General features: G+C 42.4%; 1 protein-coding gene across 2 annotated transcripts in view; it reads right to left on the reverse strand.

Moving 5' to 3' along the window:
- The window catches only part of ATL3 (atlastin GTPase 3), a 52,978-nt gene that overhangs the window by 24,953 nt on the left and 6,121 nt on the right, over window positions 1-21,904 (reverse strand). For both annotated transcript variants that reach the window (XM_047690375.1, XM_047690374.1), the window contains exons 2-5: window positions 14,847-15,061; window positions 14,566-14,709; window positions 4,968-5,072; window positions 4,440-4,490 (exon numbers count right to left, since the gene is read on the reverse strand). In XM_047690375.1, the coding sequence (XP_047546331.1) occupies window positions 4,440-4,490; window positions 4,968-5,072; window positions 14,566-14,709; window positions 14,847-15,053 (507 nt within the window). In that variant the 5' untranslated portion in view covers window positions 15,054-15,061. The remainder of the gene's footprint in view (window positions 1-4,439; window positions 4,491-4,967; window positions 5,073-14,565; window positions 14,710-14,846; window positions 15,062-21,904) is intronic.

A 21,904-nucleotide genomic window follows, 5' to 3' on the forward strand; every position in this document is an offset into this window, starting at 1 on the left:
ACCTCGCCCTCTCCTCTCTTCCCTTTTTCCCTCTTCTCTCCTCCCCCACCCTGCCCTTCTCTCTCTGCTTCGCTCCCTCTGTTGTGACTTCTGCTCTGTCCTTTCATTCAGCCCGCCAGGGAGATTTTCTCCAATTTAGCTTCCATCTCCTTCTCTACTGAAGTTTCCAATTTTACTGACACAGTGTTCATTTCCAAGTTTTTGTTTGTTTTCTGAATGTTGTTTTTTAATAGCATCCTGTTTTTTCTTGGTGCAACAGCTGCAACATTTTATCTTGCTGAACATATGCATTTACAAAGAATGAAGAAAAAGCCCACACCAAGGTACATGACCATGAAAATTCATGTCAAGAATAAGATCTTAAAAGCTTCAGATAGAAAAAGGTCACATACAAAGGATCAGATGGTGTGGGACTTGAGCAGCAACACTGGAAGCTGGAAGGCAATGAAGCAATGCCCTCAATTCTAAAAGAAAATTAATTCTATCCTGTAATTCTACAATAAAATTAAAATATTCTCAGACTTAGAAGAACTCAAAAAAGTTATCTCCTATGTATCCATTCTATCCTTTCTCAGAAAGCTAGTGAAGAAAGTTTAGAATTAAGAATAAACCTCCCGGGGCGCCTGGGTGGCTCAGTGGGTTAAGCCGCTGCCTTCGGCTCAGGTCATGATCTCAGGGTCCTGGGATCGAGCCCCGCATCGGGCTCTCTGCTCAGCAGGGAGCCTGCTTCCTCCTCTCTCTCTGCCTGCCTCTCTGCCTACTTGTGACCTCTCTCTGTCAAATAAATAAATAAAATCTTTTAAAAAAAATAAAATAAAATAAACCTCCCCCCAAAGTGGGGGGGGGGGGGGTAAACAAAAGATTAAATAGGGTGCAACTGCAAAAGGAACTGAAAAGAATTCCCAGGCCATGATTTCAAGCTGTATTACAAAGGTATAGTAATCAAAACAGTATGATATTGGAACAAGAACAGACACACAAATCAATGGAACAGATTAACTTTCTATTCTCCAAAAAATAAACCCCTGCATATATGATCCATTGACTTTATGAAAAGGAAGCCAAGAACATACAACAAGTCAAGGACAGTCTCATCAACAAATGGTGCTGGGAAAACTGGACAGCTACACGCAAAAGAATGAAACTGTACCATCTTCTTACACCACACACAAAAAGTAACTCAAAATGGATCAAAGACTTGGACATAAAACCTGAAACCATAACACTCTTAGAAGAAAACATAGGTGGTGGGGCGCCTGGGTGGCTCAGTGGGTTAAAGCCTCTGCCTTCAACTCAGGTCATGATCCCAGGGTCCTGGGGTTGAGCCCCTCATCGAGCTCTCTGCTCAAGGAGCCTGCTTCCTCCTCTCTCTCTGCCTGCCTCTCTGCCTACTTGTGATCTGTCTGTTGAATAAATAAATACAACCTTAAAAAAAAAAAAGAGGAAGAAGAAAACACAGGTGGTAAGCTTTCTGATGTTAAGTCTCAACAATTTTTTGGATTTGGCAACAAAAGCAAAGGAAGCAAAAGCCACAATACACAAGTGGAACACATGAAACTAAAAAGCTGCACAGCAAAGAAAACCACCAAGAAAATGAAAAAGCAACCTACCAAGTAAGAGAAAATATTTGAAAATCATTTTTCAGATAAGGTTAACAGCCACAGTATATAAAGAATTCATACACCTCAACAGGAGAAAACAAAAAACAAAAACCCCACAATCCAATTTAAAAATGGGCAGAGGGTCTAAACAGACATTTTGCAAGGAAGATATACCCATCTGGCCCTTCATGGCCAATGGGTACATGAAAAAATGCTCACTATCAATAAACTCAGGGAAATGAAAATAAAAACCATAATGAGAAACCTCCTCACACCTGTTAGAATGAATATTTACCAAAAAGAAAAATATTAAGTGTTGGTGAGAATGTGGCAAAAAGGGAACCCTTGGGCACCTGGGTAGCTCAGCTGGTTAAGCGACTGCCTTCGGCTCAGGTCATGATGCCAGGGTCCCAGGACTGAGTCCCACACCAGGCTCCAAGGTCAGCAGGAAGTCTCCTTCTCCCTCTGACCTCCTCCCCTCTCATGCTCTCTCTTATTCTCTCTCAAATAAATAGATCTTAAAAACAAAAACAGGGGTGCCTGGGTGTTTCAATGGGTTGGGCCTCTGCCTTCGGCTCAGGTCATGGTCTCAGGGTCCTGGGATCAAGCCCCGCATCGGGCTCTCTGCTCAGCAGGGAGCCTGCTTCACTTCCTCTCTCTCTCTGCCTGCCTCTCTGCCTACTTGTGATCTCTGTCTGTCAAATAAATAAATAAAATCTTTAAAACAAAACAAAACAAAACAAAAACAAACGAACCCTTGTCCACTGTGGGCAGACATTTAATTGATGCAACTATCATGAAAAACAGTATGGAGGGTCCTTAAAAAATTAAAAATGAGGGGTGCCTGGGTGGCTTAGTGGGTTAAAGCCTCTGCCTTCAGCTCAGGTCATGATCCCAGGGTCCTGGGATCGAGCCCCGCATCGGGCTCTCTGCTCAGCAAGGAGCCTGCTTCCCCTCTCTCTCTGCCTGCTTCTCTGCCTACTTGTGATCTCTGTCTGTCAAATAAATAAACACAATCTTAAAAAAAAAATGCAGAAACGACTAGAGTGACAGATGTCCTATTACTAATTGATAGAACTAAATTCAGCCTCTATGAAGAAGGGTTAGAACGAAGGAGGATCTCCACCAGGACACGTTATTGGCAACGGGGTCTTCACAGAGGTAATCACATTAAGATGAGGTCATCGGGGTGAGCCCTAAGCCAACATGACCAGTGTCCTTATAAGAAAAAGTCACACAGACACAGGGAGAAGAATGCAATGTAAAGACAAAGAGACACGCAGAGGGAAGGCAGAAGCAGAGACTGAAGGCCTACAGCGAAGGCCAAAGAATGCCAAGGACGGCCTGCAGACCAGCAGGAACCAGGAAGGTCAAGCACGAACTCTTCCCCACAGGCTCAGGAGGGTGCGGCCCCGTGGACAGCTTGAGTTCTGACGATCGGACTCTAGAACTGTGGGATTTTGTTACAGCAGCCCTCACACATCACCCGGGCCTACTCATGAGGACCTCTGACCGACTGATGACACGATCCATAAGGAACTACGTCACCTCAAACATGAGTGTGTCTGGGGCACGGGGTCCACTGCCGCACACAGCGCGGTGTTCAAAAAACGTGTGCGAAACGAAGAATACAAAGAAGTGTCAGGTGAAAAGGTGTCAAACTCGGGTCTTGCTGGAAATGTTTCAGAAACCACAGCTCCCAACCTCCAGAGCAGAACCGCCAGTTATAAAGTACAAGCCAAAGTTGAGGAATTCATTTTCTTTGCTTTTTAAAGGACTATAAATTAGAGCTAACTCAAAGTGATCCCCATAATAAATGACACCCATACTGCTCTGCAGGTCGATATGTTTTCTTGAGTGTCAAAGGGCCAAGTGCGATCAGAAAAACATGCCAAGAATTGCATTCAACTCTGGAATACCCCTGGAAGCGTATTTTACAGGAATAACATGTAAGAAGGGCCACATGGAGAACAAAAGACAACGACTAATAGTAGTAGTAGTAACAGTAATAATAAATAACGGCTCACAGTTATTAAGCACATACTCTTTTCTAGGCACATAATGCTACGCATTTTATAAATAACATTCCTGCCTCACCTGGATTTTTGCAAAGCGTCACTGAATGCACACCTGTCCCTATATATCTAAACAGCCAGAGTGATCCTCTGCTCAAATACCGCTCCTCTCCTCAAAACATGCCTCCTATATCCATTCCCTGTGACGAAAAGCCCAAGCCCTTGGCAAAGGTCAAGCATCAGCAGGACCTAAATGCCTCTGACTTCATCACTAAGCCTCCTCCTGTCACAGGGCACCTGGGTGGCTCAGTGTGAAGAGCCTGACTCTCGATTTTTGCCTCAGGTCATGATCTCAGGGTTGTGAGATCGAGGCCCACATCAGGCTCTGCACTCAGCAGGGAGTCTGCTTAAGATTCTCCCTCTCCTGTCCCTCCGCATCGTGTGCACACACACAGGCACACACACACACAGACACAAGCCTCCTCCTATCATACCTCCTAGTCCCAACCACTGGCCTCCTTGCTGTTCCTCGATCCTGCCAAGCACCCTCCAGTTCAGGCCTTTCTTCTCGGTGCCCCCTGTCCTATACCACTTCCTCCCCAGATATACAGCAGGACTTTCTCTCTTTCTTGGGTTCTGTGCTCAACTCAGTAAGGCCTTCCCTGATTATCCCACAGTAACAGGGTGCAGGACCACTGTGAGCCAAAACCTCCTCCCCATAGTTCTATCCACTACTAAACCTATTCAGCTTTAAAATTTCCCTTAGTCTTAAAACTTTTAAATGACACATTATGACATTAAACTTTTTATGATGCATACATACCTGTAGCTGCTGAAGATCGTCTTCCTGAATGTTCTGGGACAAATTATAAATCTAGAAAAGAAAAATCCAGATTGATAACCACTCTCTAGCTTCACTTCAAAGGAATCCCAAATAAGCCTAGAGCATTGGAAAGAAGCTTTGCACAACTGAAGGTTTACACGTAAGAACATGAGGTCTGTTCAAACAATATTACCTGTCTTTTGGAAAACTATGCATATAATGTTGAAACCACCTAATTCTTCCTTTACAGCTTAAAATCAGTTTTCCTAAGTTCTTACCAAATCTCTATTTCCTGTGTAATTAATTTCAATTTCCACTTTTCAGACTCTTCTTGGAGTATTTTATACATACTTATAACAGAACTAGAAAAACAGTTAAGCTCTTTCTTGAGCTTAATTTATACCTATAGCCTAAAAAGAACATTTACACATCATCTAGGCATTCTGATAACAGAACAATTGAAAATGGATATACTCTCCCTTTGCCTTATTTCCTCTACAAACTTTTAGCTTAATCAAGTGGTGATACCTGAACAGAACTAGTCATGGTACTTAGAGCGAAGATGGTGGCACAGTCCTTCACAGTAGACTGGCTGTCAAATGCCCCCTGGGTATCCATCAGAACAACTGCGACCTAAGAGAAAGGGGAAATACCAACAAGATATGTTAGAGCGAGAAGGGGAAAAAACACAGAGAAAAAACTGAGAAGTACAGGTAACAATTAAATGAGGCTTTGGCACCTGTTTGTAATTCTACAGAAAAGTAGTTATTGAAGTGCCTTGTCTTTTTTTTTTTTTTTTTTTTAAGATTTTGTTTATTTATTTGTCAGAGAGAGAGAGAGAGCAAGCACAGGCAGACAGAGTGGCAGGCAGAGGGAGAAGCAGGCTCCCCGCCGAGCAAGGAGCCCGATGCGGGACTTGATCCCAGGACGCCGGGATCATGACCCGAGCCAAAGGCAGCTGCTCAACCAACTGAGCCACCCAGGTGTCCCGAAGTGCCTTGTCTTGATCGGAGAATTTTCCTGGAGATTATCTGCTCTGGCCTGATGAGATGGTATGAAACAGAGACCCACAGAGCCCCACCAATTAAAAGAGTCAAATGTTGAGACCAATTATCTCACTTACCAAGCCAGTCATTCAGATATTTTTATTCACAAAAGTAATAATATGATTATCACTTTTCTGTTACTTATATATCAGGTCCCATTAATCTCATTTTATATTTTTGAGTTTATTTTCATACCCCTAATCCCCACTGTGGTAGAACAAATGTAAAAATCCACACAAAAGAAAGCATTATGCCGAAAAGAAAGATAAGATCAAACCAAATAAAGTTTCTAGCCAGCCTCAAACAAAATTTAAAAATTTTAAATTAAAAAAAAAAAAGCTTTTATATAGCAAAGTTAATGATCAACAAAACAAAAAGGCACTACAGAATAGGAGAAAATATCTGCAAATGATGTATCTGGTAAGGGGTTAATACCCAAACATATAAAGAACTTCTACAACTCAACACCAAAAAGGAAACATTCTGATTAAAAAGTAGGCAGAGGATCTGAGTAGACGTTTTTCCCAAAAAGACATACAAATGGCCAACAGACACATGAAAAGATGCTCAACCTCATTAATAATCATCAGGGAAATACAAATCGAAACCACAATGAGGTATCAGTCAAAATGGATCAGTATCAAAAAGAAATAACAAGGGGTGCCTGGCTGGCTGAGTGGGCAGAGCACGCAACTCTTGATCTCAGGGTCATGAGTTCGAGCCCCACACTGGTATAGGGATTAATAATAAAAAATAAAATTAAAAAATAAGTGTTGGTGACATTGTGAAGAAAACAGAACCCTCATACGCCGTTGGTGAAAATGCAAACTGGTGTAACCACTGTGGAAAACAGTATGGAATTTCCTCAAAAAATTAAAAATAAATAACAAGTGTTGATGAGGACGTGGAGAAAAAAGAACACTCAACCATCATCGGCAGGAATACAAACTGGTACAGCTACCTTAGAAAACCGTAGGGAGGTTCCTCAAAAAAACTAAAAATAGAAATACCATATGATCCAATTAGTTCCACTACTGGTATTTACCCGAAGAAAACGAAAACACTAACACGAAAAGGTACATGGACCCACCCTGTGTTTATTGGGGCCTTATTTACAAGAGCCAAGATATGGAAGCAGCCCAAGTGTCCACCAATACATAACTGGATAGAGAAGATGTGGTATACATCTTTGAATATTACTCAGCCATAAAAAAAGAAAAAGAGAGAGATCTTGCCATTTGCAACAACATGGATGGACCCAGTTAGTATTAAGCTAAGTGAAATAAGTGAGACTTAGAAAGACAAATACAATTTCACTTATATGTAGAATCTAAAAAACAAAACAAAAGTACTCTTGAATACAGAGAACTAGTGGTTGCCAGAGGGAGGTGGATAGGAGGACAGATGAAATAAGTGAAGGGGACTAAGAGGTACAAACTTCCAGTAATAAAAGAAGTTAAGAAGATGAAAAGTATGGGGCGCCTGGGTGGCTCAGTGGGTTAAGCCGCTGCCTTCGGCTCAGGTCATGATCTCAGGGGTCCTGGGATCGAGCCCCGCATCGGGCTCTCTGCTCGGCAGGGAGCCTGCTTCCTCCTCTCTCTCTACCTGCCTCTCTGCCTGCTTGTGATCTCTCTCTGTCAAATAAATAAATAAAATCTTTAAAAAAAAAAAAAAGAAGATGAAAAGTACAGCATGCGGAATATAATCAATGATATTGTAATAACACTGTGTGGCAACAGATGAGGACTACACTTACCACAGTGAGCAATGAATAATGTACAGAACTAACAAATCAAGAGGTTGAAAGTAATCTAACAGTTACTTATATGTATCTCAATTATACTTCAAGAATTAGAAAAGAATTTTGGAGTGCCTGGAAGGCAGTGGGTTAAGCCTCTGAGCCTTTGGCTCAGGTCATGATTTCAGGGTCCTGGGATCGAGTCCCGAATCAGGCTCCCTGCTCAGCAGGGAGCCTGCTTTCCCCTCTCCCTCTGCCTGCCTGTCTGCCTACTTGTGATCTCTCTCTGTCAAATAAATAAATAAAATCTTTAAAAAAACAAAAAAAAATTAAAAAAAAATTTTTTAATTAGAAAAATAAAACCACCATGAGATACTACTTCTCATCTATGCTGACTATAATCAAAAAGACAAACAAGATCAGGTGTGGCAAGCATATGGCAAGCCTGGGAGCTTCCTGCATTTCCAGTGAGAATGCAGGGTGCTACAACTGCTTTGGGAAGCATTTCTGCAGTTTTTTGAAGGTTAGCTATGGAGTTCCCATACAACCCAGAAACTCTACTATATTCCCAGAAGTAATGAAAACATGCTTAATCATACAACTCGGGACACCTGGGTGGCTCAGTTGGTTAAGCAGCTGCCTTCGGCTCAGGTCATGATTCCAGCTTCCTGGGATCGAGTCCCACATCGGGCTCCTTGCTCGGCGGGGAGCCTGCTTCTCCCTCTGCCTCTGCCTGCCATTCTGTCTGCCTGTGCTCGCTCTCTCCCCCTCTCTGACAAATAAATAAAATCTTAAAAAAAAAAAAATCCTACAACTCATCAGGAAGGAAAGATTATTCTAATTAGAATAATCTAATTAAATAAAGGACTTGAATAGACATTTCTCCAAAGATGACATACGAATGGCCAACAGGTATGTGAAAAGGTACTCAATATCACTCATCATCAGGAAAACACAAATCAGGGACGCCTGGGTGGCTCAGTCCATTAAGCAATTGTCTTACGCTCAGGTCATGATCCCAGGATTCTGGGATCGAGCCCATCATCGGGCTCCCTGCTCAGTGGGAAACCTGCTTCAACCTCTCCCCTTGCTCATGCTCTCTCACTACCTCTCTCTCAAATAAAAATAAATAAATCGAAAAAAAAAAAGGAAAATACAAATCAAAATCACAATGAGAGGGGCGCCTGGGTGGCTCAGTGGGTTAAGCCACTGCCTTCGGCTCGGGTCATGATCCCAGGGTCCTGGGATCGAGTCCCACATCGGGCTCTCTGCTCGGCAAGAAGCCTGCTTCCCTCTCTCTCTCTCTCTCTCTCTCTGCCTTCCTCTCCGTCTACTTGTGATCTCTCTCTGTCAAATAAATAAAATCTTTAAAAAAAAAAATCACAATGAGATACCCATTTTAGTAGGTGTAAAAGGGTATTATCAAAAAACAAGAGAAATAGGGGCACCTGGCTGGCTCAGTCGGTAGAGCAGGTGACTCTTGATCTCAAGGGTCATGAGTTCAAGCCCCAGGCTGGGCACAGAGATTACTTTGAAAAAAAGAGAGAAATAATAAGTGTTGGTGAGGATGTGGAGAAATCAGAGCCTCTGATCATACAGCTGCTATGGAAAATAGAATGGAGATTCCTCAAAAAATTAAAAAGAGAACTACTTGGGGCGCCTGCGTGGCTCAGTCAAGTGAAGCATCTGCCTTTGCCTCAGGTCATGATGCCATGTACTGGGATCAGGCCCCACATTGGGCTCCCTGCTCAGTGGGAAGCCTGCTTCTCTCCTCTCCCACTCCCTCTGCTTGTGTTCCCTCTCTTGCTGTGTGTCTGTCAAATAAATAAATAAAATCTTTTTAAAAAATAATAATAAAAATTAAAAAATAAAAATAGAACTACTTTATGATCCAGCAAATCCTCTTTGGGTATATACCCCCCAAAATTCAGACCAGTATCTCGAGATACCTCCATTCCCAGATTCACTGCCACATGATTCACAACAGCCCAGACATGGAAACAATCATCAGCTGATGAAAGAATAGAGAAAATGTGGTACCTACCTACAATGGAATACCACTGAGCCTTAAAGAGAAAGGAATCCTGCCATGTGCGACAACACAAATGAACCTGGAGGATATTACCTGAGATAAGCCAGTCACAGAAGGACAAATACTTCTTGATTCCACTTATGTGAGGTATCTAAATAGTCAAACTCAGAGAAATAGAGAGTAGAATGGTGGTTGGCAGGGGAGAAGGGGAAACGGGACTTGTTTAATGGGTATAAAGTTTCTGTGATGCAAGATAGATGGGTTCTTGAAATCTGCTACACAACACAGTGCCCATAGGTGACAATATTACACCGCACACTTGAAATGTTATTAAAAGGGTACATCTCATGTTAAGTGCCCTTACCACAATAAAAACAAGGAAGAAGAAAGGATATGTTCACACCCATACTTGTACATGAATGTTCATGGTAGCATGATTTGTAATAACCACAAAGTAAAAATGACCCAAGCATCCTTCAAATGATGAAAAGATAATGTGTGACACGTCCACACAACACAGTATTATGCAGCCACAAGAAGAAATGAAGTACTGATGCATTCTACGTCGTGGGTGGGTCTTGAGGGCACTGGGCTGGAATCACCAGCTCCGGGCTGGTTGGGTAGAGGGGCCAGGGAGGCCAGACACAGAGACCACAGATTTTATGACTCTGTTTGTATGAAATGCCCAGAAGAGGCAAACAGATCCATGGAGAAGGAAAGTAGATCAATAGTGGCCAGGGGCTAGGATAGGAGGGAAATGGGGAGTGACTGCTAATGAGTAGTGAGTTTCTTTCTGGAGTGATGAAAATTTTCCAGAAGTAGATGGTGGTGATACTTGCTCAGCCTCATGACTACACTAAAAACTGCTGAATTATGTACTTTTAAAGCATAAATTTTATGATATGTGACTTAGATCTCAATGAAAAAGAGCTCAAACTGGCATATATTTACTAACTAGAAAAATAAGCCTGGATCAGGGAAACAAGAAGACTAGAGACAGGCTCTTGAGGAACAGGAGTCATACATACACTCAGATAAAGTGCTGGATATTTGGGGGAAATGGTATTCTTTTCATGCAGTGAAATGGTAAACTGTCATAAACACTGTCAAGAACAATTTGGCAGAAGCTAGAAAAAGGCAGAATGGGCCTCTCGGACCTAGCAATTCCACTTCCAAGTGGCTTTCTAATGTTCTGAACCAGAACACAGAGAAAGAAAAGTATACTTAACATTCTGACTAAATACACACATACATAAGGCTAAAACTAAATTTATCTGTATACTGCATTCTAACACTTTTCTACTGTTCTAGTTTTTTTTTTTTAAGATTTTATTTATTTATTTGACAGACAGAGATCACAAGTAGGCAGAGCAGCAGACAGAGGTAGAGGAAGAAGCAGGCTAGAGCCCGATGTGGAGCTCGATCCCAGGACCCTGAGATCATGGCCTGAGCCAAAGGCAGACACTTAATCCACTGAGCCACCCAGGCGCCCCTCTAGTTTTTTCTTTTTAAATACTGGTCATGAGGGGCAACTGGGTGGCTCAGTGGGTTAAACCCTCTGCCTTCAGCTCAGGTCGTGATCTCAGGGTCCTGGGATCGAGCCCCACATCGGGCTCCCTGCTTGCAGGAAGCCTGCCTCCCCCTCTCTCTCTGCCTGCCTCTCTGCCTGCTTGTGATCTGTCAAATAAATTAAAAAAAAAAAAAAAATACTGGCCATGAGCCAATAAATTCATTTCTCTACCATTAATGGGTCATGGTCAGAGTTCAAAGAACCTGGAGTCACGCTTGCACATTTACTCAAGGTGACATTTAACAGATCATTCACTGTAGCAAGGATTATAAAAATTAAAAAAAAAAAAGAAAGAAAGAAACAATCTACATGTTCACCAGTGAGTAAATGGGCAAATAAAAGAAGATATATTCATATGAAGACTACCACATAACAGTTAAAAAGAATAAACTGGAGCCACATATTTAAGAATGTAGATTTTCAATTAAAAAGTAAAAACAAATAATCTACTTTAAAGATTTTATTTAAGAGAGGAAGAAAGAATGCACAAGCAGAGGCTTGACATCATCATCCTGAGATCACGACCGGAGCCAGAATTAAGAGTCAGATACTTGACCAACTGAGCCACCACCCAGGCGCCCCCCCAAAATAACTATTTCTTTAGCCAGATAAACTGTAAGCTAAAATCTTACCAGCTATATTAAAAAACAAGAAAACCACGCAAAAACGTTATTTGGGTAACTTCTAAAGAACTGCTTATTCGTATGACATTTACCCAATATTATATTGATTTTTGAAAGCTCTCCTGATCCTGCTGAATGTCTGAACACAGTATTTTTTAAAAGAGTAGAAATGCAACAGTGAGCTACCCCTACACCTCTACTGGCATGGCAAAAATTGAGAAGACTGACAACATCAAATGCAGACAAGGATGCAGAACAAGAGAACTTTCACATTCGTTGCTGGAAAAAATGCAAAATGATACAGGTACTTTTCAGTTTGACAGTTTCTTACAAAACTAAATATCACCTTGCCATACAATCCGACAATCGTGAGCCTTGGTATTTACCCAAATTAGTTGCAACTTATGTTTCAACACAAATGCTTACACGGCAGCTTTATTCATAATTGTCAAAACTGGAAGCAAACAAGAAGTCTTTCAGTAGGTGAATGGATACACCGTGGTACGTTCAGACAATGAAATATTATTCAACAATAAAAAGAAAAGAGCTATCAAGTTATAAAAAAAGTGAAGAACCATGAAAGCACACTGCTACGTGAAAGAAGGCAATCAGAAAAGACTACACATTGTATGATTCCAACTACATGACATTCTAGAAAAAGGCAGATTTCTGGAGACAGTGTGAAGATCAGTGGTCACCAAGAGTTGAGGAGGAGGCGGGAGCAAACAGGTGGAGCACAGAGGGTTTTCGGGCAGTGTTCCTACTGTCTGAAACAGCAACGGCGGCTGCACACTATTACACACTTATCAAAACCCAGAGAACATAAACACAAAGAGGGAACCCTAATGCAAACCATGGGCTTTAGTTAATAATAGTATATCAATTATTAGTTCATTGGGGCGCCTGGGTGGCTCAATGGGTTAAGCCTCTGCCTTCGGCTCAGGTTATGATCGCAGGGTCCTGGGATGGAGCCCTGCATTGGGCTCTCTGCTCAGCGGGGAGCCTGCTTCCCCCTCTCTCTGCCTGCCTGCCTCTCTGCCTACTTGTGATCTCTCTCTGTCAAATAAATAAATGAAATTTAAAAAAAAAATACTGGATCATTAATTATAACAAATGCATCACACTAATACAAGATATAAATAGTAGAGAGAAACTGGCAAGGGGAAGGGCCATCTGGAAACTCTGCATTTTCTGATCAACTTTTCTATAAACCTAACACTGTCCTAAAAAATAAAGTCTATTAATGTTTCTAAAGGTCAGGAAACCAAAATGATGTCAAAAAACACTGAGCTTTATAAAGGAGTCAATTCAACAAGATTTAAAAAAAAAAATGACACTACAAATTTTAGATGACTAAAAGCAAAGCTTGCTCACTACTAAGAGTGTAAAGATTTCCTAAACGATTATGAAAAATAGATAGAGCAGTTAGTTGCCCACCAATTCTATAGAAAGGGATCATACGGTGAAAAATAATTTATTCCTAAAAAGAAAATTATGAAAGCATCTACCACACATTACCAGAAAAGGAGAAAGAGAGCAATGATACAAAACAACAGGACTAAAATGAAAACTGTAGGCCTGTTGAAATGCCAGATCGAAGAGCAGCTGTATTACTGACAGCTGTGAAAGCATGCTTTAGGACAGAACTAAAAACAGAAGGAATGGGTTAAAATCTGTTTAAGAAACAGCGACACCGGGGCGCCTGGGTGGCTCAGTGGGTTAAAGCCTCTGCTTTCGGCTCGGGTCATGATCCCAGGGTTCTGGGATCGAGCCCCGCATCGAGCTCTCTGCTCGGCGGGGAGCCTGCTTTCCTTCCTCTCTCTCTGCCTGCCTCTCTGCCTACTTGTGATCTCTGTCTGTCAAATAAATAAATGAAATCTTTAAAAAAAAAAAAAGAAAGAAAGAAAGAAACAGCGACACCCCCAAATCCTCTCTGCCACTTTGAGGAGACACAGGATAGGACTTGCTCCGGACAAAAAAAATGTGGGGGAGGCTATAGGACAGTCACTTACTGGACACAGAAGAAATGGGGTAAGAGGTCTACTGATGGCTGGGGCGGGGCAGGTGGGGTGCTCACATCTGCATGTGAGATGCCCTAGTGTCCTGTATCTGCTCAGCTCCCACAAGAGTGGCAGCCAGGTCTATGCTACCCTCACAGGAGTAAGAAAGTAAAGAAGAGAAGTAACATCTGAAACACTTGAGGTCATTAACCCTTGGGAAGTGAAAACAAGCAGAGGGAAGAACAGGGCACTTGATAGCTACCTTTTGATTCTGATAGCTACTATTTGTTAGAAACGTTATATTACTGAGGTGCCTTGGTGGCTCAGTCGGTTGGGCATCTGCCTTCAGCTCAGGTCATGATCCCAGAGTCCTGGGATGGAGCTCCACGTAGGGTTCCCTGCTCAGCAGGGAGCCTGCTTCTCCCTCTGCCCCTCCCCCTGCTCATGTGTTCTTCCTCTCTCTCAAATAAATCTTTTTTAAAAATTTTAAAAAATAGGGGTGCCTGGGTGGCTCAGTGGGTTAAAGCCTCTGCCTTCAGCTCAGGTCATGATCCCAGGGTCCTGGGATCGAGCAGCAACTCTGCTCAGCAGGAAGCCTGCTTCCTCCTCTCTCTGCCTGTTTCTCTGCCTACTTGTCATCTCTGTCAAATAAATGAATAAAATCTTTTAAAAAAAAGTTTAAAAAAATCTTTTTTAAATAAAAAAAAAGAAACCTTATATTACTATTTGACCTTTTAAAATATACTCGTGTAGGCGCCTGGGTGGCTCAGTGGGTTAAGCCTCTGCCTTCGGCTCAGGTCATGATCTCAGGGTCCTGGGATCGAGCCCCATGTCAGGCTCTCTGCTCAGCAGGGAGCCTGCTTCCTTCTTCTCTCCCTGCCTGCCTCTCTGCCTACTTGTGATCTCTTTCTCTCTGTGTCAAATAAATAAATAAAATCTTATATATATATATATATATATATATATATATATACACACACACACACACACACACATACATACTCGTGTTATTTTTAAACCATGCACTTACATTATTTTCAGATGAATTATCAGAGTACACATTAAAGTTCTTGTCCTGTTGTTGTTTTTGTTCATTAACAAGTCTTTTCTTCCTTACCTTCTTCCCACCGGGCTTCTCCACAGTAAAAACTTCACTCCAGATCTGAATCCCTGTTGTTTCTGGGTCAGAGCCCCCTCTCCATGAAAACCCTGTTAATGGTTCTTCTGAGTCACCCAACCAATTTGAATGACCACCTTCCTTCTATAGGAAAAAAAAATCTCCATTAAGTCTTAAATTTTGAGTAATTTTACATATTAAGGATAATCAACGAGCTTATTTTGCTCTTTTGGACACAAAAGTCTCATTTTCCAATCTGAAATGAAACAATTCTAGTTTACCTGGAAATATAAATATCGTAGCATGAAGTCCAGGAAGAAGGACTTGCCCTTTCGGAAGGCACCAGCCACTGACACCACCACCACATCAAGGTCTCGGATGTGGTCCTGTAAAAGAATGCTGGCCAAGGCTTTCTCTTCTAGCTCATAGGAATGCTGGTCTTTCTGAACCAAAACAACCTGCACTGGGCCAGGCTTTCCACTCTCCATGGCATCACCTAGATTGTTGTAGAGAAAAAAAAAATTAGTTTCAAATCTTTTTTAAATTTGTATTTTTGGGTGCGCCTGGGATCATGACCTGAGTGGAAGGCAGAGGCAGAGGCTTACCCCACTGAGCCACCCAGGCGCCCCTTGCAGATCACTCTTAACAACCTAGTCAACATTTTAGGGGCAATTAATTCTTTACCTCACAATTAAGCACTAACTAGTAGTTTCCCTACCAAAGTTGAAAGCAGAAAGATATCAATTCTTTGAAATTCACAGAGCCACTCAGCAGCTATGGTTTTACCGAAAGTTTACAAAAAACTACCAGTGTGGCCTCAGGGATGAAGCAAAGCACTATTTCCCGAAGTATTAGTATGCAGCACTGGTATAAAAGATGTTTTCATGTAGTTAAAAGGACATTATTTTAATAATTACGTATTTTCATGTGTATAAGGAAACAAAATCATGTTTTAATGGTTTACTACTTAGAAGAATGCTAAGTTTAAAAGATGAATCAATTCAAAGTAAATTGAAAAACAAATATTAAGCAAAGCACAGTACAGGCAAGCAGATATGGCCAAAATCCCAAATACGGTGTCTGTCGCAGCCGGCGTGACAAATCGACCAGGAATGTGAGAGTAAGAGGATGAAGAAAGGAACTCGAGAAGCAGAGAGATGGGGGCAGAAGGAGCACTGAGGAGGATGTCCAACAGTGCTAAGTTTATTCAAAGCATGAAGGCCATATATATAGTGATATTACAATAGGAGAAGCAATACATCTGTGTCTAGTTAACCACAAGTTCCCATAAGTTTCACAATTAACTATAAGCAGACCTCGTGATGCCAAACGGCTGATGCCAGTACAATTGTCCTGTATTGATACAGCAAACCTGAAAGTAATTTATGGGATGTACTAGGGCAGCAAGGACCAGCCATGAACTTACGACCCCAACCGAATTGTTCTCATTTGTTTAGCAAGCGTGTGGGACGTCACGTAGGCCAGCGCACAACACATAGCACAGACCCTTTCTCAGTGCTACTCAACTTTTCCCGTCCTAAACCTTTTGTTAGGTTATTCAGACTTTAAAGGGGGCACAAGTCGGGGCCTGGTTTGGTCCTCGTCTCAAGCCTTATTGCAGCCTCCCACAGGTCCCCAAATTACTTTTGTCTGGGAAACACTGAAGGCTGCGTGATCACAGTAAGAAAGTCAACAAAACAGCTTGCCTGCCAGATTCTACCCACTGAGCTATGGGAATTACTACTCACTTTTTATACTTAAACTATCAGAGAGCAACAAAAGGTTCTTCCCACTTTTATATTTTTATCAAACTAGTGGAAAATAAGTTATAAATATACTTAAACTGCCACGATACCCTTGTAATAAATGTGTATTACTATCTTTCTTCCCCATTACTGCCTGGGTAAGAAGGAAACATTTCTGTGAACAATCTCTTGCGGTCCTTTTTACTGCCACAATAGGAGGTGAATCCAGGACCTAAAGACCTTCAACCTTTCATATGAAAGCACTAACGAGGGCGCCTCGGTGGCTCAGTTGGCTAAGCGTCTGCCTTCGTCTGCCTGCAGCTCAGGTCAGGATCTCGGGGTCCTGGGATCGAGTGCCGCATGGAGCCCCCTATTCAGTGGGGAGTCTGCTTCTCACTCTCCCTCTGCTCCCCCTGCTTGTGCTCGCTCACTTTCTGTCAAATAGATAAAAATAAAATCTTAAAAAAGAAAAAAGAACTAACGAGAACTCACTCAGATCTTATGGATAAACCAGTGTTAAGTACTGCGCAAGACTCAGAGCAGTTCCAAATCAAGTCCCTGAGGTGGCTGGTTGCTCCCCCAATAAGTCATTTTCCCCTCCTGCTATGGCGACTGATTTTTTCGCTGGGCATCAAACTGCCCAAAAGAAATCTTCAACCCAACCTTGCAGCGAGGGTTATCCCTGTGTGATTAAGTTCAGACTGGAAATGATACAGCAAATTCTGGGGCAGGCACTTTCCCCTTTTCTGCTCTCTGGATGTATTTGGGGGAGGTAGTCATCATGCGCCAGGCCCATGAGGACAACTCCCCAGAAACACTGAAGCAACAAGAGATGTAGGACCTCAGACTTCATGTAGCAGAACTGCCCTGCTGGCTCACTTTCATGTGAAATAAATAAGTAAATAAATGTCTACCTCGTTTAGATAACTAATTTGAAGGCTCTACCGAGTACAGCCAAACCCAGGAACCAGTTTAAGAGTCCCCCAGGATCTCACAATTAAGTTCGTGATACTGGCTCTTTCCATTTCATCTATTAAACCATTAAAGTCTACCGAACAAAGCAGGCACACAACAGCCGATCACAGGAAGAATGAATCCGACGGGCTGTAATATAGTGGAAGGCCACAACCCTGAGAATGCAGGTGGTTTTGCCAGAGCAACAGACACAGAAGGTAAGGATCCCCCGGCTACTGGCAAGACGGAATAACCCAGTGACAGGAACGTATGCAGTCGTGCACAATGAGCTGTACTTCAAGAGAAGCTGAAGACCACTGAGGACTGTTGCGGGGGAAAAGGTGATAAAGCCCTTCACTCAACTCTTCCTCTCCTTCTGCCCAGAGCACAGTGAAAGGAAGAGAAAACCAGACTACGTTTAGTTGGAGGAGGGGGCTGATCTTCCATTTCTTTTCGAATGGTTTACTGGACACACTGGATTTAGAAAGATCTTGCTCCTTTGGTTTCCATCCACTTAAGGGAAAAATCATTGTGAACCGCACACATCACCAATAATCCAATTTAAACAAATAAAGTTGCTCACTTTTCACCATATCATCTTTCTCTCTCATTTTCTAACACAATACAGTACCTTTTTTTTCTAAAAGATTATTTATTTTGAGAGAGAGCAAAAGGGAAGAGAGGAAGAAAGGAAGAGAGAATCTCTAGCAGACACGGCACTGAGCATAGAGCCTGACACAGGGCTCACTCTCACGACCCTGAGATCATAACTGGAGCCAAATCCAAGAGTCAGATACTCAACCGACTGAGCCAGCCAGCTGCCCCCAAGACAGTATCATTGATCTTCCAAGTAAAAACTTTATTTTTACTCACCCCTTTCCAGGTGTCATATAAATGCCCTTTGCTCTTTAAAAAAATTGCTAAAAGGGGTGCCTGGCTGGCACAGTTGGAAGAGTATGCAACTCTTGATCTTGAGGTCATGAGTTCAAGCCTCACATGGGGGGCAGAAATTACTTAAATGAGTAAAACTATAAACATTTTAACAAAAAAATAAATGTCCTTTGACGATTTATCCCCATATCTCAGGCTCCCCAATCCTTTAAGATCTCTTAATCAAAACCTCAGGACCTTCTCCCTTAGATCTTACCACCTCCAGATCTTTCTCGCCTGTCAGGTACTATCCCCAAGCGTTGCTTTAATGATGCAATCTCACCCGTTAGGGCTGACCTCCTTCAACATAGTACATAAATACATCGCAACAGCAACTACATAAGGGCAACCCAAACACTTTATGGATCAAGGGCTCAAAGCTGAATCTCCATCCTCTAAGTCCAACCCTTTCACCATTCTCCCCGCTGCCTTGCTTCCTCTTATTCCTCACCCCCCTCGTCCTCTCAGGCAAATTTATTTTCACTAGTCTTTCTACTGAAGAAACAGGATTCTGGTCCTGTCCTGCCTTGACTCCAAAATTTCAAATGTATAACTTATTCAACCACTTGTTCCCATGGCCTGAAAAACACATCCCCCCCCCCGAACTCCAGGCAAAGACTAACCCTTCAACACCCACCTTCTCCTCCCTCTGGCCCTATCCTCTGCCTATCACTTTACATGGTATACGAAAAAAAAAAAGAAGAAAAGAAAAAAAATACTTTCTGGAGTCTAGATACAGCGGGGCTTGAATGCTTCCTTTCTCCCCTCTAGAATGTAAGCTCCATTAGGGTAAGAATTTTTGTCTCTGCTGTTCAATGCCATATCCCCCAAGATCCCAGAACAGTGCCCACACATAGTAGATATCCAAAAAATATTTCTGGAATAACTGAATGAACTCCACCACTTAAGTCTCAATGTAACTATGGATAAATTTCTAACCACTTGCAGGTCCATTTATATAGAAACTGAATACTCATCTCAAAGCCCAGAGTCTAATACATACTAGAAACTCAATAAAGTGGTCCCACTTTCCTATTAACCTCATACATACTATATTATCCCACCACTCTAATATTAATATTAATCATGACTTATCACTCAAGTGGGAACTTCTGGGGAGTAGGGAAACTGTTATACTTAGCCCCAGTATCTAAAAGGAAGAGTAACAGTCTCCTAGTATTGTGAGCACTAAACCCAGTAATACTTGTCAAGCACCTCAATAAAAACCAGTTTCTTCCCTTCCCCCTTGCGGTCTCCTTTCTTTCTGGGCCAAACTCCCTGAAGGTGTGTCTTCATTCATGGACTTGCCCATTCCCTGCTCATTACCTTGCAACCTGACTTTCCTCTCAACCTCCTTGCTCAAACTCTTCACTAGTTTATCAAGGACCTCTCTTGCCAAATCCAATGGCCCTTCCTTGATTCGCACTCCACCCTCTCTACATAACAAAACACAACTGGCATCTGCTTCTAGAACTCCTGAAAACCTTTGGTCTCAGAGACAGTGCCCATTTCTAGCTCCCTCCCAACCTCTTCACCATCTTTTGCTACTTCTTTTTCTCTTCAGCCTTCTCTGAGCGCCATGGGTGCTCTGCTTCAGTCTCGAAGTTCTCCTTCACTCCCTCAATAAGCTCTTTATTCTTGTAATTTCACTATACCCTCTTTTGGTGATGCAACGTCATTAATTCCCAACCTACATTCAGGTCCAACACACGACTGCCTCAGGAACAGATGCACCTGGATACTCCACTGTCACCTCCTTCTCAGGAGTAGTGTGTAGAAATATATGGGCACAAGAGTCAAGAGACAAGTCCCTGTTCCAGTTCTACCACTAACAGCCTATGTGACTCTGGGCATGTCTAGTCTGTGGTCTCAAGAGTGAAATGAGTCAAGATTTAACTTCTAGGGGGCGCCTGGGTGGCTCAGTGGGTTAAAGCCTCTGCCTTCAGCTCAGGTCATGATCCTAGGGTCCTGGGATCGAGCCCCACATCAGGCTCTCTGCTCGGCAGGGAGCCTGTTTCCTCCTCTCTCTCTCTGCCTGCCTCTCTGCCTACTTGTGATCTCTATCAAATAAATAAATAAAATCTTAAAAAAAAAAAGATTTAACTTCTAGAAACCTCGAGGACTAACACTCTCTATTTATGGCATTATTGCAATGAATCCTCAGTTACTCTACTTCTTTCAAATCTCTACTTCTCAGCCTCCACAGCTTCCCTGACTCTATCTTCCTATATACCGTATAGCTCCAAATCCAATTGTTTCATTTTTTATATATATGAGAGAGCGAGCGAGCGTGGGAGGAGTGGGGGGAAGAGGGCACAGAGGGAGGAGAGAGAATCTTAGGCAGACCCCACACTGAACGTGGAGCCTGACACAGGGCTCAATCCCATGATCCCGAGACCACAACCTGAGCTGAAACCAAGAGTTGGACACTTAACTGACTGTACCACCCAGGCACCCCTCATTTCTCCCTTCTATGACTTAAGCCTGTTTGGGCAAAGGTTGTTATTCTCTGGTGAGGCAGAATGTACAGGAGAAAGGTCTTCCCCAACACTTAGGGCCCAGCTGTAGAATGACTGTACAACCACATGATTAAATCGTTTTACTTCTCTGGGTCTCAGTTTCCTCTACAAAACCAGGCAGTTAGGTGAAGCTATTTTTTTTCTAGCTCTAAGATTCAATGACTCTTCAACAACTGAAAATTTCCTGAATGTCTAAATTGGTCAAACTTGCTAGGTAACCTATACATCCCTTGGGTTAAATTTAAATTGTACAGGCCTGGCTAAAGAACAGATCAAAATTTATAATGATAAAAACATTAGGGGCGCCTGGGTGGCTCAGTGGGTTAAGCCGCTGCCTTCGGCTCAGGTCATGATCCCAGGTCCTGGGTTCGAGCCCCACGTCGGGCTCTCTGCTCAGCAGGGAGCCTGCTTCCTCCTCTCTCTCTGCCTGCCTCTCTGCCTACTTGTGATTTCTCTCTGTCAAATAAATAAATAAAATCTTTAAAAAAAAAAAAACATTAAAGCAACTTGCTCAGTAAGGACTCACACAAAAGTTTCTGAGATTTGGGGTTTTTGTTTTGAGGGTTTTTGGTGGGAGAGAGGAAGGGTTTCCCCTAATTGCAATGAAATTACTCCCACTTCTCAGGAATCTTAAACTCTGGAGATCTTACCTCCAGGAATGGTATTAGAAAAACCTTTAGGGCGCCTGAGTGGCTCAGAGGGTTAAGCCTCTGCTTTCCACTCAGGTCGTGATCTCAGGGTCCTGGGATCGTGCCCCGCATCCGGCTCTCTGCTCAGCAGGGAGCCTGCTTCCCCCTCTCTCTCTGCCTGCCTCTCTGTCTACTTTTGATCTCTCCGTATCAAATAAAGAAATAAAATATTAAAAAAAAAAAAAGAAAAACCTTTAGGGGACAACCTTTTATGCCTTTTCCCTTTAGTAAAGCAATTATTTCCCAAGATCTAGATAACCACTCTGAGACAACAGTAATCCTCACTTATATGAACGGTTAATGCTTATTTAGCTGAAGAGTTGATGCTGTATTATGTTCATTTATATGAATTAACAGAAGAGACATTTTGAACACACAGATATGGCCTGAGTATAGCCACATCTGTCATCCATTTACACAGAAGTGAACTGAAAACCAATGTTTAAAAAAAAAAAAAGACAAGTAGACCAAATACTGTATCATACTGCCAAGTCTGATTATT

The sequence above is a fragment of the Lutra lutra genome, chromosome 10 (genome assembly GCF_902655055.1).
Source record: "Lutra lutra chromosome 10, mLutLut1.2, whole genome shotgun sequence".
Lineage (NCBI taxonomy): Eukaryota > Metazoa > Chordata > Mammalia > Carnivora > Mustelidae > Lutra > Lutra lutra.